The following is an 18203-nucleotide window of genomic DNA, read 5'->3' as shown; positions in this document are numbered from 1 at the left end:
TGCTTGCTTATGTAACAGATTGAAAAAAAAAAACAAAACAAAACAAAACAAAACACAGTGATACGATAAGAGCGTTGCAGAATAGGAGAAGCAAAATCTGCAAATAACTGATGTAGAAAACAAATGTGTTTGACATAAAAGAAGAGATCTAATAAAAGAAAATATACGTATAATACATATTTTTCAAGTTCGGAGTACTTGAGCTTCTGCCGCTGTGAAAGTAGTCATTAGTCTGCATTATGATTATCTCTAATCACATTGCCGTTTTAGTGAGATTTGTTTCCTTTATCCCTGTTTTTCTACTATTTTAATTCACGTCTGTATTTTATTGTATTTTTAATGAGCTTTCATAGGAATAAAAACTTTGTACTGTGAGACTTGGAGCTGAGGTAAATTAGCTTTAATGTTGAATTTATGATAGGTATAGATTACATTTTAGTCCTTTATGAACAGTGCATGTTCAGAGAGAGAAATTCATGCTCTTTTCAAAACAATCGCAAAGACATAAAAGTGATTAAAGACTGCAAATATGCAGTAAGCGTGCGATCTATTGACAAGATTCACACAGTGTGTATTCAAAAAGTCTTAAAACAAGCCAGCTGGATTTCGTTAACTTTGTGACATCACAACTTGACAGTCCCTGCCCCTCGGCCTACCTGGACTCAGTGTCCAACGTTGCAAGATCTGGTTTCTCCAGTGGTTGAATTAAAATCTGCTATATTTCTATTTGATAGCTCGCAAATTTTTACTGTCTCTGCAAGAGAGGCAAGAGAGGCGTAAAATGAAACTTTTGGTGCCTAAAACAATGAAGGTCTTCTTAGAGAGATGGACAGTAAAATATAAAGCAGACGATTATATGGAAAATATGCGACCTGAAAACGTATTCCTCTGAAATAAACATGTGAAGTCTTTGCTCTTTGGAGGCTGAATTAAATCAGGAAGGTCAAATGTGAAATCTGCTGAATTCCTATTAATTATGTCTCATTTAAATGTTCAAATTGAATATGACTCACTTGTGGCCCCTGAAGATTTCAACGGACCTGACTAAAAATCACTTGCATACATATTTTCACTCACCTGTTAAATTCATCTCCACTTGGACCAAATCACATTTCAGTGTGTTTCCTTATCTACAGGGAAGAAAGACAGTATGATAAAGAATATGTCAATCCCGAATATCATCAATATTGAACAAGTGTAGGCTGTCAGTCTGCATGCCATTTAGAATATGAATGTAATGCATATAACAGAGAAGTCACTACAGTCCATCACTGTGAAAAAAGTAAACCAATTCAAGGTGTTATAAATGTCATGTTTTATTCGGCGTTTTGAGCAAATTTTTGGAAAATATTTATATCACTGAGGTGATGTTTAGTTTGCCGGTCATTATTTTAGTGTCTTTTATAGAAACGTATTATTTCTTTTATCACAGTTTAGCTGGATTCATTATCGGCTGTCGAGTTAGCGATAGAGAGGGATTTTAATTCAATCGTGCATTTAATTGGGGTTAAAAAGGGCAGGTTTACTTTTTTTAAGTGGAAGTTAGCATTTGATGATTAAACTAGTGTTATTATTAGGGTTACCTGCTTAGTGTTTAGTCTTCCTTTCATGTGAGCCAGGCTTCAGGTGTACTAATCACAAAAGAGAATTCAAATCGCTAAAAGGACTTCAACTTTGATGTTTAAGGCACGGAAAATTACAGTGCAGTACAGCTTTGTCAGGTTAAATGACAGAAATGCAAAAGAGATTAGCAGAAACACTGATGAGTTACAGATGAGACACTAAAACACTGAGCGTGCTCTTTTTTTTTTTTTCCCCACTCAGCAATGACAAAATATCAGATGGTAAAAAACCAGTACCTACAATCTGTATGGCTCATTATGCTCTTCAAGAGACATCTTGAAACGCTGAGTGCATTTAAGGAATTATTAAGATAATATATGCGGACTTCTTACCTCTTTTAACTCCATATCATTCTCAGAGTGACTCAATGTGTGTCTGTTTAATGGTGTAAAACTCCACAGAATGGATTAAGAAAAGAAATATATTAGTTTCTAAATACAAAGATGATCAAAGATTCAAGGACGATTGAGCAGGAATATGAATTTTTGAACCAATAATTCATTTGGGTCAGGTTGGTGGGCTTTCTTTACGAAGCGGGTTAGCTGTTACCTGAAAGCAAATGTTAAGTTTTAGGAACAAGAAACTCAAATGCAAATTTAAAGCTCCATAGCCACCTATTTAGAAAGTCTTACACACCGTGTTGAGGTTTATTTTGTTTTTATTAAATGCTTTATGTACAAATACAGATTACACACAGAACAAAGCACGCATTATAAATGACACACTGTACACTGCTGATTACTGTCAACCAAAAAGAAGGGGAAAAAAAAGTGTTTTACACGATTACGATCTCACATTTTCTATCATTTAAAATCACAATATAACTTAGGCTAACTTTAGTCTGTTATATCAGCTCACTTTTACCATGAAGTCATCATATTGTAATCAGTTATGGGGAAAATTGAGGACTGATTTAGATGTTTCCACATTAAACCTTTTTTTTTTTTTTTTAATAAATGTTTGGTTAATTTACTCACTTTGCATTCTGTTCTGGAAAAGCTTTGGTTTCCATCTGTTGCCTTCAAAGTAAATTATTGTGGTAATAGTCTGCCTTCAATGAAAAAAACCAAAACAAACTGAATTCATAAAAAGTGTTTCTCGTACCAGTGACTGTGCCCATGTAAAGGCACACTTGACTTGTTTTATGTGTCTTCTCACAGTTGGAGACAATTCGAATGGGATGTTGCACAACGTCCTGAAAGAAAAGGGTGAGCATAGGTGAAAGTGAGGGTGGAAGACAGAACAGATGTGATTGGTCCATGTCCAACATCCCATTTCTCTGGGTAAAGTCACAGCAAAACGTTCTGACTCTCAAAATAACATGTGTACTTTTGACAAGGTGTTACAGCTGATGACTAGTTAAGCAAGTGACTGCATTAAGGGCAATAAATGTAAACTGATTCGTCAAAATCTCAGACAGTATGCGCATAAAAAAAAAAAAAGAAATACGTTTTTGAGGTAGAGGTGAAATGAAGGGCATTTAAACGGCCAATTTTGAGGACAATATTCCAATATTCATAAACTGACTCTGCCCTTTATGAATATAATTAATATACATATCAAAAATTAAATTCAGAATAGTCCATTGACATAACATTTTGTGGATTTATGTGAAGGAGATAGACAAAAGAAGTAAATGTTACAACAAAAAACAAAACAAAACAGAGTTTGAAATATATGTGGAGCACCTTCAGTATCTACCGTAGGGGTGTTTCCTGTAGCCCCCTCGTGTCAGCCGTAAAACAGGCGCTTTGAGACTAGGACGGGGAGAAGTCCACTCCTCCTCTGCAAAAACAGGTAAAAAGACTTTGTAGACAGCGGCTGCATTTACCATGCTGAGAGAGCTTGTGTCACACAGGTATTGTCTTCTGCCACATCCCAATTTTCTGTGGAGAACAGCCTCCAGAGGATGCTCTCCACGGAAAATTAATTTCATAAGCTCTTTGCCCTCTGTTGGACCAATACTGAGATTTGACAGTCGGCAGCTCTTTCCTCTGAGCCAAATTACATAAAGATGGCTACCTCTGCTGCATGGCACATTGCACAGCTTCCAAATAAGATAGTGTTTATGGAGCAGAAAATCAAATCATTGCCCCCTTGGTTTTGGTTTGGTCTGACCTCAACACACCAGCGCACAGTTCATTGTGCTGAAAATGAATGAGCCTGCCAACCCGCTGTGGCGACCAGCTTATCGCCTCCGTCTTGAGATAACCTTGTAACCCCACTTTGGGCGATTTCAACGTATTTGGCCAAAATTGAGTGAACTTGAAGATGCAGTTGGTGTTTTGGGGAGATTCCTTTATACCTGACAGCAGTGTTTTGTGAGCAACAGATCTTATTCAGCCGCTCGTGAGAGCTTTTCTGAAATAGGCCGTTAAAAGGAACATATCCAAATGGACAAGAGAAAGAGGCAGCTCTGAAGGCAGAGGTAGCCCACGGCCTACCACCGGCACATTTTCTGTTCTCATCAAACACACAGTCAGGAAGGTCGGGATGGGGAAGCACGCAGAGGCTCACTGGGTGAAGATGACTACAAGTGTTTTAGAAGCATTGGGCTATTTTTCTTTTGTTTCTCTGCTGTCAGACATATTTTAAATATCATTGTGTTGCCAAGACTTTTTTTTTTTAACCGCTAAGGAATTTAAATTGGGTCCAAGGATAGTTGTGAAAATGTTAGCGACCCGTGTTTTGATCAGGGACGTGATGCTCAGCTCACAAAACAATGCTTTGCTCTGTAAGCTACATATCAAGCTGTTCTTACCATAGTTGTTGTAGGATTCATCGCTGGTCCCACGTCCATATTCGTAGTATTCAGAAATGCTGAGTCAGACAAAGAGGAAACATCACAGTCAAAATTAAGGCACATTGTTTTGTTTTGTAAAAGTCTCTGGTTACAAAAACAAGTCTTCCAGTACTTCAAATTCCTCTTCCGAGACTTGAGCTTTATATATAATTACTCATTTTAAATAAAAGACAGAGTAACTTCCAAAGACTGCTGGACACTGTTCTTATCAAACAGCACTAAAGCCGGAGAACTTGCTGGGGACTATTTTAAGCCGTGGATTAATACATATTTGATGCTCCAGTTAGTATTTATGGCTGCAGAATAGTGTATTTGGGATTAACTTTGGTTCCTGATACTCATGTGCTTTATTGGGCAGTTTATGTTTTGTGGCAGAGGAGTCGTATACTTCAGGGTTGTGCTACACAAGATTTGTTAGTTGGATCAATACTGACAATACAATATCCATGTCAATATTTCTTGTCAATACGTTTGTTGACAGGAAGAAAAATATCACAACAATAATCCTCTAACAAGGATATACGATCCTCGTTCTCAATGTTGTGAATAAACACGATTTAAATGGAGGTTTTCAGTTATTATCAATGAACACATAAGAGTGTAAGGCTGAGCTATAAAAGCAAGACAACAAACCGAGGTGCACGGACTCGTTGTAAAAATCATGAACCCAAACCTGTGAGTAAACATCACCTCTTTGACTGATTGCTGTAGTTATCCTCATAGGCTTCGTAGCTCTCATCATCATACTCTCCACCATATCCATCATCGTAGCCCTGTGAGACAAAACACACTGTTAACTGTCAGGTCGACTTATCTCTGCACGCTTATCCACCAACTGGTTAGAGATGAATGAAAAGACAATCGATAAGCAGTTCCATGGGCAGAGTCCATCACTTTGTGACCGAAGTATTAGAGAAAACAGGAAAAATTCATATCCAAGTGACTATTGATTGGGATTTTCAGGAGAACACGTCTCACTAGTGGAGCCTAATGGACGCTGCCTGATTCTGAATGGCAGTATGGATCTCAGCTCTTAATGACTGGCAACTAAAAGCAACTAAAGTCATGTTCAGTGACAATAAAAGCGGCTCGACAGCACACAGCAAATATCAATGTGTGAACAATGGTTCGGATGTCTCCCTGACCCCATTTGGTACACATATAAAGCAGGTGAAACAGATATATTACTCTTGTTTATATATTTCTCACAAGCACATAGCACTACATTGACAATGTGTAAAATAATTATGCGATGAGAATAAGATTTTAGCATGCAGGTTTTGTTTTTTTGTTTTTTTTTTTTTTCATTTCTAATCATGAGGAAAAAATGGCTCCTCGTGTCTATGAATGGCTACGCTGTGACTCTTTTATCCAGACTGTTAATCCAGTTAGTGACGTTTTACATCTGCAGGGAACTTCGCTCTGAAATGGCCTGCTTTTTGAAGAATCCTGGTAAACACTGCAGGTCAGTTAGCTGAAGAAACTACAGAAGAGTTGGCTAAGAAGACTGGAGTATGAAATACACTAACATTAAACTGGTAACTGTGTGGCATCTCACTGATATTTTAAATTGTTTGCCTGGATTCTTTTCTTAGAAATCTTTTGACCACTTTACTTCTGGTGGACTCAGGGCTGTGTTGTCCACCGGGGACGGGCTGGACCCATTTCTCTAAATGGTATTTTTGTCTGACTCACTTTGCGGTTTTCGTCTGATTTATTCCCCAAAACCTTGTGTAACAGAATAATGTCTGCCCAGCTGATCAGAGAAAAGAGGAGCTGGACCTGATCCACATACCCTCTTCAGAGTTGCTTACAAATGGCTCTACACTCACACCAATTAACTCATCATATTGTGTTGAAACTGGCTAACGTGCAGCAAATTGTAATGATGGCGGTATGAGGAGTATTACATTCATATAAAGCAAGCTTGCACTGCTGATCTGTCTGAAGAAAATCCTCCACATGATCTGTGAAATGGTTCATTTCTGACAGCAGGCACAACCATCCTCCAGAGACCACAGGTTCACGTAAACAGCTTAACCTGAATGACAGCGTGACTGACGAGAGGCCGAAGTGCGTGCGGAACAGTAAACTTGGCTATTGTCTGCCCTTGTAATTGTTGGATCGCGCTCATTTAAGCAGATTTAGTGGAGTTTAAAGTGCTTATGTTTCTTTTTCAGCCATGATCTAATCTCTTCTAATCCTCTCCAAACTCGCTGTCTCAAATCAAGCTCCGCCATGATATGTACAAGTGTTCAGCTCCTGTTGGAGATCCAATGCATTTTAAATCAGCTGAGTTAAATGCGCCGAAAGCTCGGTTGGAGCTGGTTTATGCCAGACGTGGCCTCAACAGCGTATTAATCCTTCACATCTACCTGTAACAGTAGAATAGCATCATCTCGCAGTAGGTGTGGCTGCGTTTGTGGTACAAAAACAGACGCATCAATGTGAAGGACATCAAGTACAGCAATGTAACACACACACACACAAAAGTTCATTTTTTAGAACTGTACACACTCTTCTGTCGGGTAATGCTGCCGGGTCCCGCTGTGTGGCTTTATTTGTATGAACATGAATTTGACTAAATTAAAGTTAGGGATTATACCAGGGATTAAGTTGTTCAGGGGATCCAATGCTTCTCCTTTTCTTGCGCGAGTCTTTCCCCACAAAGCCGTCAGGGGTCAGACGCTTGCTTATCTCAGTAATTGACCATTTTGTTACCAATCCCATATCCACACTGACATGAATTCATTTCAGTCACATGTATTATGAAAACCTCAAGTTAGGATAAAGAAAGGCAGGAACGTGAAGTCATGTAAAAATTGAGTCTTTCCGAGTGAAGCATTATAATATCTTTGCTCTCTTTAGACATATGAACTAAAAAAATGGGTTTGAAATGCAAACGCAGCTGCACAAAATAAATAACTTTACTGAATTCATTGGAACACATCACAGCTCACCGCAGTCTGCAGCTGCTGAAGATGTGTTTGTGTGCTCAGCTTGCCATAAGGTAGCTGTTGATAAAGTTCTGCTGCTATTTACTCCCCCCCCCCCCCCCCAAAAAAAAAACAAAAAAAAAAACCCACCACCCGTCTGGTTCATGCATTTAAATGTATAAAATGTTACTTTCTACAGTTTCTATTCCTCCCATTACTCGACTAAGGTTAGGGTTATCACTTACTGCCATCTGGGTATAGGTCTGCACTGCAGGTATGAGTTTGCATCAGTTCTGTCAATCCAACTGATACACTTACATTACTAAGGTTATTGCTGACAACGGCTGTCAGATCTTCTCTCGGAAAAATGCTCTATGGATGTCTGAGCATTGTGCATATACATGTAAATAACCTCCATTCATAAATATGTATTGTCGAATTATTTGAATGCATTTATCTCTTTAGATGATGTAATCTTTACCCCACATCTGGTTTGGATGGTATAGAAGCAAAAGTTTCTCTAATGAGTTTATGATCTCAGTGTTCTCAAGCTTTCAGTTTTATTCCATGCAACACAATGTTTATTTTATAAATGATGCTCCTATTTAGAGGAAAATATATCATGAAGCAGGGTATGCATCACTTTAGCTCAGCTCCACCATGTCCTCCAGATATGGTTTCTTCTGTTCTTTCAACTTTGCAACGGCTAATTTACGAACTTGAGGTTTTAACACAGCAGTTTATAAGCCAATGGGTCACTTGGCTTTACATGAACAGTTGAGTTTGTGCGCATGTTATCCATCCAGCTTAAACAGGACTTGTCTCACACGGTCGAACCATTTGTTACCCTCACAGTTAGGTTTCACACACATACCTGACTCTGAGCATGTTGTTAATTAATAGTACATGCCTAGGCATGCTAAGAGGTATTTACATTTAATATTAAATTAAAAGTATGACAACTACAATGAGGTGACGATGAAAGCTATCATCACTCGCATTGATACATCCTGTTTTCAACTGACAGCAAATGCAAATTGAAATAGCATGATTTGAGTTGGCTGCTGAACAGTTCGCGCAGTCTACTCGCAGCACGTCCGTGGTCGGGTTTAGGTTTTAGTTTGACATTTGAAATGAGATGTGGAGCTCCCGGTCAGCCTGCTCTGGGATTGTACTAAATTTAACCAGTTTTCAGCAGCTTCTTAATAAACAGACAAAATCATTGACCAGAGTCGGACTATTTGAAGCTTTGCTCTTCTAACCCCATGTTCTTTGCTTTGTCACTCATCTATTCAATACATTGATTTTTTTTCCATGCAAGCGCACCACAACACCGATACTGCCTTATTGGTTTTGGGACTATTTGGGAGTTCAATGGGACAAAGCTTCATTTTATTGGCAAAGTGCAGACGGTGGACCTTGAGTTTTTTCTATATATATCGCAGCCTTGTATGTATGTATACATATACACGACTGCAACTTATCTGTTATGAAATCCAGGCAGTGAGTATTTATTGAATATTCATTGGGGACAATACAGACAAACGCTGATAAAGTCTTAATTATATTCAGTGTCAGCTCAAAGCAAACAAAATGTTCATCACAGTGACTTCTCTCACTGTCCTCAGTCTGACCCACAACACATGCTGCATTCAGATTGGACAAGGCAGTGTGTGTAAATGGACCTGCCCCCAATTAAAGGGCCTTGATTTCTTTGGTTTGACCCTTACCTGCACAACCTATCAACAGTGGTCCACTTTAACCCTCGTATTATCCTCAAATATTACTAACACATTTTACACTTGGGGTCAAATTGACCCCAGGTATATTTGCCTCCAGAAAATGATTTACAGAAAATTGTTGACCAAGTTTTTGTGTCAGGCACTTTGTTTATTTGTTGAATACATAAATAACCCCTTGATAATGAAACCTATCAGTGAGTTTACCTGCCCTCTAGCGCCACCATCAGGCAAAACTTTTAAATTAGAATTAATTTATCTTGAAAACTTTTCATACAAATCTTCTCAAATTTACTGACAACATTAATGACCACAAGAGTATGAATCCTATTGGAAATATTGCCCTTCCAGTCTCAGCATTCCAAAGGCTTGCTGTTGCTTCACCTTTTGATTTATAAACTCCCGCCAAAATGAGCAAGCCAATGTAGGCTTCCAAGTCGACTACATCCAAGTCTTTCCAACTGTCCCCATACACACGCTTCCCCTCTAAATTTGTCATCCCAAGTACAATATTCTCAATCGATGGTGTTATGAAGAGCTCTAATGATGACTTGATGTCTTCAACATGGCTGATTGCATATCTGGTGGGGCCTGGAACCATTTTGATAATATTAGTAGCGCTAAGTCTACCTTGCTGTCTAAGTGGGGAAAGGGACCATATTATCTTTCCATTTTTGGAAAGGATCGTGTCTGCTGGTGGTTGAGAAGCAAAAGGAGGGTCAACACTCTCATTCTCATCAGATGAGAATGCCTCAAAATCAGGGTCCTCCTCAACACAATCCTCTGTCTCAGAAACATTCTCCTCTATGTCACTTTCACTGTCAAAGAGCTGTTCCAAAACGTCATTGACAGTAAACCTTTTCCCAGAAGACATTTTCAAATGAGAGAGCGTGCAGATTGCAGTGTACACAGAGCACAAAGAAGAATGATGTGGATAGAGGGCTGCAATGCAAGCTTTTATATGTTTGCTCCTCCCTTATTTTGCATGAACTACCAATGTCCTTGCAGGAATACCCCGCCCTCCACAGAGCGGGAAAGTTCCCCCCCCCCCTCCACAGAGCGGGAAAGTTCCCCCCCCCAGAGCGGGAAAGTTTCCCCCCATTATGTATCAACTCAAAAGTATCAACTCTGCACCTGCAGGTGTGGGGATGTTAGGTCACACACACAGACAGACAAGTTTTACACAGCTAAAACAGCTTGGGGTCAAATTGACCCCAGAGGAACACCGATGCGTGGAATATGCGTTCAGCACATTGAAAAAATATTATCATGATAATTTTACGCTTATTCAGTTGTCCCCATCAAATTAGGAAAAGTCATGAAATATGGAGCAAAAAAAAAAAAGCCAACTATTGTTTTTTGAATGATAAACATTGATTGGGGTCAAATTGACCCCAAGGATAATAGGAGGGTTAACAAGGCGAAGGAAATAAATCAAATGTTAACACAAGGGTGGAGAGTGCGAGCTCAGTGTAATTAGGACAGTGGGAAGCAAAAGACCCTTAGCGCTGTGCTTCATTATCAATTGACAACCTGTACGTCCCCTGACAGTGACAGATCTTCATAGGGAGCTGCCTGTGAATGCCTCTCCACACAGCAGAATAGGGGGGGGAAATGAGATTTACAGCCTTTTGTCTCAGTGAATGGATGCTACTCCTCACTGCTTTCTACCTGTGCAAATTCAATCAGCACCAACCTTTTGTTGTCTGTTACACACACACCCGAGTTCATGTCTGAATATACTGGAGTGAAGTGTGTCAGAGTTACATTTGAGAAAATTTTTGGCCACAGGAAATAATTGTGATGGGATGGAACCTCGACTACTTTAGTGACATTTAACAATATCATGTTTGTCATGTCGGCTTCATGGAGGCTGAAGAACGGAGTAAACAAATCAGACAAGGCTTTCCCTCTATACAAATGTTAGTACTTGGTTTGCTTGCTGAGTTTAGCATCAGATGTAACTGCCTGCGTCTTCCTCCTCTTCCCTCACCAGCAGCGTTAGTGTTAGCCCGCTATGATGCACCAGAGACCGTCAGGCACGCTACCTGAGTTTTTCTTCTATCAAATGATCTGAGTGCAAGTGTGTGTCATACATCTGTTTTAATAAACAGGAGAGAATGGCGTGGAGAGTTTCCGCAGTTAATTTAACACAAGTGAACTCAGCAGTGTAACCGAACTCATTGTTATAAAGCAATTACAGCAGATGTGCAAAGACTGTCCTTAAGGTGGCCTGAGAAACTGCTCTCCTTCAAGAAATACACAGAACCTCATGAATCTCACGCATCTTTTATGTTCATGAAATAGATGAGACGGAGAGACTTTCTGTCCCCTGTTTCTAAAGGGCGTCCTTTTGCTTCCCCCCCCCCACAGTAGATAGATTAGACTTTTTTTTTTTTCCTTCAAAGCCTCCCAAAGCTCTGTGTTTAATCACATTATGGCATTTCCCGCACAGCTTTGGTATGGTTGCAGGGCTCGGGTTTTAAAACCAAGCAATGTGTTTCAGTTTTTTTTTTTTGTTTTTTTTTACCAGCAATTTGTACAATGAATGGTCCACTGTCAGGGACAGAATCTTGTATCACTCTCAGATTCCGCTCTTCCATCATCAGCCCTGACATTAAAAGATAAGATTTGATACAGATGGGATTTGATCTTTAACATTAAACTGAAGCAACAGTCCCAGTCTATATGAAATGCCATCAATCACATCTTTAATCTCCTTCTGCACTTTTCACATTGAAGAACTCTCAAATGTCTCACAGCTGCTCTGTCTCGAGCGATAGTAATATTCATTGAGCGGGGCTTGTTCAAAAAGTGACAAAATCCTGGTCATTTGTGATAATTTCAGCTCTTCACTATCAAATATACCTCAACGCTATACCTGCACCGACATACTTCGAATGGATGATTTTCACATTAATAACGGATTACAGTAAGCACACTAAAATGAATGTCTGCAGGTGCTTAAAACTTTAAGTTCTATTTCAACTTTTCATGAATCCCTCAAATACATAATATGAAAATCAGTTCCACCTTAGATCACGTGCTGTGCTATAAAAGCTCAATAGAGGAAAGACATTTTCTTCGGTACAATTATGAAACAATTAATCACACAGCTTTACATTTCATCTTAGTGCTGAAATAGCAGATAGCATATCACTGGAAAACAGGCCTCCTTTGGCTGGATAACAGATCTGCATTCTTAGCACTTTCACATTACAGTGCAGATGGGGAAATTCATTCCACAGCTCTATGCAGATGGATGGCTGATTGCTTATTTTCTTGGTTTAATGAATATGTCAAATAATTGGGGAGATTTGAAAAGAGCCAAGCTTCAACTGTTTATATTTTTAGTTACATTAATGAAATGCCAAATTTCAAAGAAGATCAGAACACAAGATATGGTCTCATGCTTCAGTTGACCATGTGGGTGGCCATTTCCTGTCTTAATGAAAAGTAAGCAGCGCCTCACATTAAATGACGAGTCATTGGAGGAATGATCAATCAATCCTTTCTGGATAACAGAATCACCAAAGGATCTGTCAGCTAATCTGAACTGATGCTAAAAGCCCAGTCATACTGATATCTACCTGACACGCAGCAGATAATTTATCGTCACGTCTGGTGCAACATGTTAACATCCTTCCTCAGACATGAAAGCCTGGCAATCATCAATCTGTAGATCAGTCGGATTTCATGTGATGAAATGTGAAAAATCTATTGCAAAAATGTAGACAGTAAAAAATTAGCTAGCTTCAACTCAGAAAAATATTTGTGCCTCACAACGTGGAAGTGTTATCATTACTTGTATGCGCTGAGCCCTCTCACACTCCCTCTCACTGTGAGACATTGCAATCCACGTCACACCTGAATCACTGCTATCCTTTAGGACGCACAATAATGGTCACTGTCACTGTATTAGTTTTGCGACACTGACAGTGTGACAGAGGCCATTAATCACTACAGTCTCCCTCTTACATGATAACCTGCTCCACAGCAAATACAGCATAGCAAATATTTATGGGCACTTCAGCACAAACTGAGGAGTAAACAATGGTCTGCCATTCATTCACTATGCAATAACTGGAAACTACAGGATGCATGCACAATTACACGTGTATGTGCTGGTTATGAATAAGCAATCTGATGCAGATTGGTTTCTGCCAGCAGACTATGCAACAGTGGTCATAACTGCTGTATTGCCTTGCGCATAAAATCACGAGGATCAATGCAACTCCAAAATATTGTGACGCAGGAAACAAAGCAGCGACGAGAGTCGTGTGCTACATCGTACAAACGATTCCATTCTTCAACAACGTTTATGTCATGACTATTTCAGTAAAACCTCAACAATTTGCCTCACAGAAACATATCTTACCCAAATAATGAATGAATCATTACTGTTAATTAAAGCAAATTTAAAACATTGAGCACTTATCTGGTGGTTATTCGGCCAGAGCTTTTTCTTTAACACATTAAGAAAGTATATTTTTAAAGGCTAAACAGTGTACTAAAACACCTGGGCAGTGTGGTTTTAGCATCTGGGAACAAATGTTTTTTTCAGCAGTGGCGTGGTACCCGTTCGGTGCTTTAGGACTTACAGAAGCAGTGGAACTGAGGTGGAATAAACGCCAGTGAAAATGCCACTGAGTGCAAGCTCCCAGTTTCTCATATTTATGTGGCGCAGAGGAATAAATCACATCCTAATTTGGATAGACAGACAATACTTGTTTGCAGGATCAATTTATTCCTGGTTTCGTTTTTCAATGGAATTTGCTGAGGTAAGAGCATTTTATATTATCAACAGATTTATCTTTTAACATCTGCAATAAAACGAGATCTCAGCCAATTTGGCCTTAAAGTCCTTCACAGATTCATGTTGAAAAAATATAATTTAAGGGTGCAAATCTGTTTTTGCTTTTGGCAGGTCTGTTTTATACGGTGTCAGTGAGTGATGGGCTGCGTTCTGTACACCTGAATGGTGAGAGCTAAGGTGAGTCATCGAACAAAGAGCCACACTCTGTGAGTAACAAAGAAAAACGGGTGTCGGAGTAAAGGGTAGAGCAAGGTGAGATTTGTGCGAGAAAGATGAAGAGAAAACATTCATACATCATACGGCAAACAACGATACATGATAACTAACAGCTTCCTCGCGCTTCCCATTGCAGATTCAAATCAATATCAACCTCGATTAGGAACAATTATGGACGTTCTCACAGTATCAGTTCTATGAGACAGACTGACAGTTTGACAGAGTCCATCAATCAGCAGTCTCTGGAGGAATCTACATGATACCCATGCACAGCAGAGTACAGTGAGTATCTGCCCAGAGACAAATACAGGATGTAACAACAAAGACCCATCTACTGCCGCTGATCTATTATTGTGTTTCAGTAGCCTGCACAGTTCAAGATTCTTGTAGTGGAATAACAACAAGCCGTGCAGCATTGTGTATATTCAGCATTTGAAAAAACAAACAAACAAACCTGGACCTCGAGATAAAGAGGTCCAGGCACATTCTGCAAACATGCTCAAAGAAAATCATGTAATGTGGTAGGGGAAAAAAAAAAAATCTTTCCTCATATAGTGTCATATGAGGAAAAAAAAATTTTCAGGACAAACTCATCTTTTTATAATCCCCTAGTCTCTGTGCTCCCACCCTCCAATTACAAAGAGAAAAAACTGCCTCGCTTTCTCACTCCTCAGAAATACACAGGCTCTACATCAGAACTCAATTTGGTTTGGTAATGAGACTGCGCTTGTGCATTTCCCCATGCAGACAGCCCAATCTTCAATTGCCAGCACACATGGGGGCTTTGCTTAGTAGAAAGGCTCTGAGGAAATAGACTGGTAAAAGTGTTGCCTTTTTTCATTTGGATGAAACTTAGAACTCACCTTGTGTAGTCTTTTTGAAATGACCTTGGGAAATTTCCAAGATTTGATGGCGAGGTTACTTTTAAAAAGGGGCTTTAAAAAAAAAAAAAAAAAAAAATCTGGATCCCAGCGTTATTTAAAGGGAAGTGAACAAATATTTGGTAGAACGCTGGTCCATTCGCAGCACACTGGGCCCACTCACATCAGCGAGACAATGGACCATCAATCCTGCTGTTTATGGCCAATCTGCATGTATCTGTCACTTAGGATGGGCATTAGAACATGCATGCATCAGGGTTGTTGTTTTCTTTTTTTTTTTTATTGTTAATCGTGCAGCTGCTCACATTACCAAGCTTCATGAGCTCGTTATTTTCCGTCATTCATAGTAGCTTTATATTTATTTGACACTTTTGTCAAGGTGAACCTTTTTCCATAGACGTAAAGGGTATTTCAAGTAAGCACTAGAAAAAGAAATTTCCTCTCCTGAGGACATTGATCCTAACTAACTAAAGAACTGAGAAATGTGACCTAAATTTACATTTCAGCAGAAATTTCTTTTACCAATTACAGTTATAAATTGTTTTCCATTAAGTTTACTGCAATATTTATCAGTAAATCTGCCCAGCAACATTGGAAATGGATGAAGAGAAAATAATCCCTGCTTGCAAATTATAAATATGCATGATGCATATAAATACACTTCATTATGCATGCAAATAATGCTTGCAAATATATTTCATTCAATAATAACGTGTTTTAATAGTGTACCGGAATCATTGGACACCAAAAGGTTGTTTAGTTCCAAGTTCAAGATGAAATTAATGGAATGCTTTCAAAAACTTGTTCGCACAGAAATATATTGCAATAATTTCGTGATCATTTTTCAAACACATGTCCCTGAATGCCTCACCTCGCTGTGTTGAGCAAGTCATCCAGATCACAGGAAAGCAGATTAAGCCAAATCTAATTTACACAGAGTTCAAGTGAAATTACTATCAGCTATACTTTTCAGTGTGTGAAAAGAGGATTGGACTCACATAGTCGTCGTATGATTCATGTGTGACTGCTAACAGCGGGACCCTGAATCCAGTGCTGCCTGCTGCCCCTCTGGCTCTTGGAGCTTGTACCTCCCTCGATAAAACGGTCGTTGGGAGTTTGCTGTGTGTCACTGCTGCTGTCCCCCGAGGTGCCGCTGCACTCCTCCCCGTGCCTCTGTGGCCTCTGGTAAAGCAAACAAGCAGACAGGCGAGGCGCGACTTAGCCCAAAGAATTTTACCTCACGTCTCTAAATAAAGTCACAAGATTTCAGGGGGAAAAAAAACTGAGCCAAAATAATAGGAAATCTGTTAAATCCCTCTTATCGTTGGATATGTGCAGGCAGCTGGGGCTGAAGGTTGGTGGTAACCTCTGCTGGCACAGAGGCTCTTGGAACGAGGAGAGTGTCTGAGGAGTGTCACTTTGTGTCTTTCTCTGCTCTGCTGCGTGGTGATTTCGTCAACGTGATGGAGTAGTGCCACGCCACTGTTTGCACAAAATCACATCTCCATTTCCCGACTCAGGTCGTAGTCAAACAGCTGTAGTGCTCAAAGGGGGTCAAGACTCATTTAATATTATCCAACTGAGAAACATGAAGGGCCCGAAGGCCTCGGGCAGGCACGAGGAGTTGGAGCTGAATTGTTTCTTTTATGGGAGATGGACTGTCCAGCAGCAAGACCACATGGACACTTCAGGGACTGCAGGATCGATTTAGTGTTGGAGAGCTATCTATTGTCTGCTAACGTCTGTTCTAACAGCAGAATGATGTAGGTGGGCTGCAGCACCCCTCCTTCCTCTGGAACATCCTTTAGGTAGCAGATAGCAGCTCATTGTCATCCAAAAATACAGACACTTTTTATGGAGTTTTGTAATAATTGCTTATCAGTGTACCATAAGGAGAAAATCTGGGAAGTGCCGGTGTTGACTTTAAACTGGGAGCGGCCTGTGTTGGTGCCGGATTTAGAGCAGCTGCATACGCTGCCCGAATTAGGCCAGCCTTCTCTGGCTGTACCTGCCAGGGCTCAGGTAGATTACATAAAATTTGCTCTAAAAATGAACTATAAACGTGTCTGAAAGAGGCAGACACGAGCGGCGTCACGCATGGCTAAGCCAATAATTAGGTTTACTACCAGCTGGCCCTGCCTACTTCCTGAAGACTGCTTGACCTACAGAACAAGTAACATTTATCAAACAAATGACAAGTTATCAAGAAGACATAACAGGAGGAAACACAATAGAGTTTAAAGCTATTAACTACAGCCCACAAACGAAAATGACTCATGTGAAAACACACCATAAAGGTGACTGCTCCCTTTTACATCACAAAAGCACTTTCTCATCATGACAATGCCCATTAGCTTTAGATTATCCATAAATGCATGAAATTGCATTCATCACATTAGAATGAATAGTAAATCTTTGTAAGATGAAAGCTGCCTTCGTCTGTGTGAAGAGACAGCTTTTATGCACAAAGATTAGTTTTCTCATCAGGAGTAGAAGTCAGCCTGTAACAACAGTTGTCTCATGTCTTCATTAACCTTTTATCTGGAGGAAAAAGCCATTAACAGTAACCAGGGGGTATCTATGCATGAAAAACATCAAAACATACCCCATATCAACTGTTAGAGGCTTCATTTCAAACAAAACAAATGTTTTAAGCATGTTTTTTTTTTCTTCTTCGATTTGTGGATTATGTATTTTGCCATTTAATGATTCAAATGCATTTGTTGCATATTTGTAAATTTAACAAATAAAAGAGAAATACATCTCCAAAGTCAAAATCAGAGTATCTGGTAAATCCTGGCATCCCAAATCCTTTTGTTTTTTACTTTCTCATCTTGCGCCTCAATTTTTTGAGTGAATTTATGAGAGTATGATTTTTTCAGTACTTTATATTCCCATCTCCACAGAAACAGCCTTCCTTCCATATTAATGAGCCTGTGCAACACCTGAAATGGCGACTGAAGCATATAAACACTGCAAAAGAACTCCAGCTATTCTGGTACTGCTAAAAGGAAATGGATGAGAAGAGTATTAGAGAGATTTCCTGATGATGTAATCGGGGCTATCATGGCTTTGGCTGAAGACTTTGAAATGGGGTAAATGCTGATTTACTGGTTTTGTTTTTGGTTTCTTTTCTTTTTTTTTATCTCTTTCAACATCATTAAGGTCCCATTCTAAATCACTGGGAGT

The 18203-nt window shown here is 39.5% G+C and overlaps 1 protein-coding gene across 1 annotated transcript in view; it reads right to left on the bottom strand.

Moving 5' to 3' along the window:
• Positions 1-2723: 2723 nt before the first annotated feature.
• Positions 2724-18203, bottom strand: part of khdrbs2 (KH domain containing, RNA binding, signal transduction associated 2) — a 48250-nt gene continuing 32770 nt past the window's right edge. Inside the window, exons 6-10 of the mRNA XM_029521686.1 lie at positions 16013-16196; positions 5117-5199; positions 4385-4443; positions 3312-3408; positions 2724-2818 (exon numbers count right to left, since the gene is read on the bottom strand). Of these exons, the coding sequence (XP_029377546.1) occupies positions 3314-3408; positions 4385-4443; positions 5117-5199; positions 16013-16196 (421 nt within the window). The 3' untranslated portion in view covers positions 2724-2818; positions 3312-3313. The remainder of the gene's footprint in view (positions 2819-3311; positions 3409-4384; positions 4444-5116; positions 5200-16012; positions 16197-18203) is intronic.

Source organism: Echeneis naucrates, chromosome 15 (assembly GCF_900963305.1).
Source record: "Echeneis naucrates chromosome 15, fEcheNa1.1, whole genome shotgun sequence".
Lineage (NCBI taxonomy): Eukaryota > Metazoa > Chordata > Actinopteri > Carangiformes > Echeneidae > Echeneis > Echeneis naucrates.
Note: the sequence above shows the minus strand (reverse complement) of the source record. Positions and strands in the feature narration are given on the sequence as shown.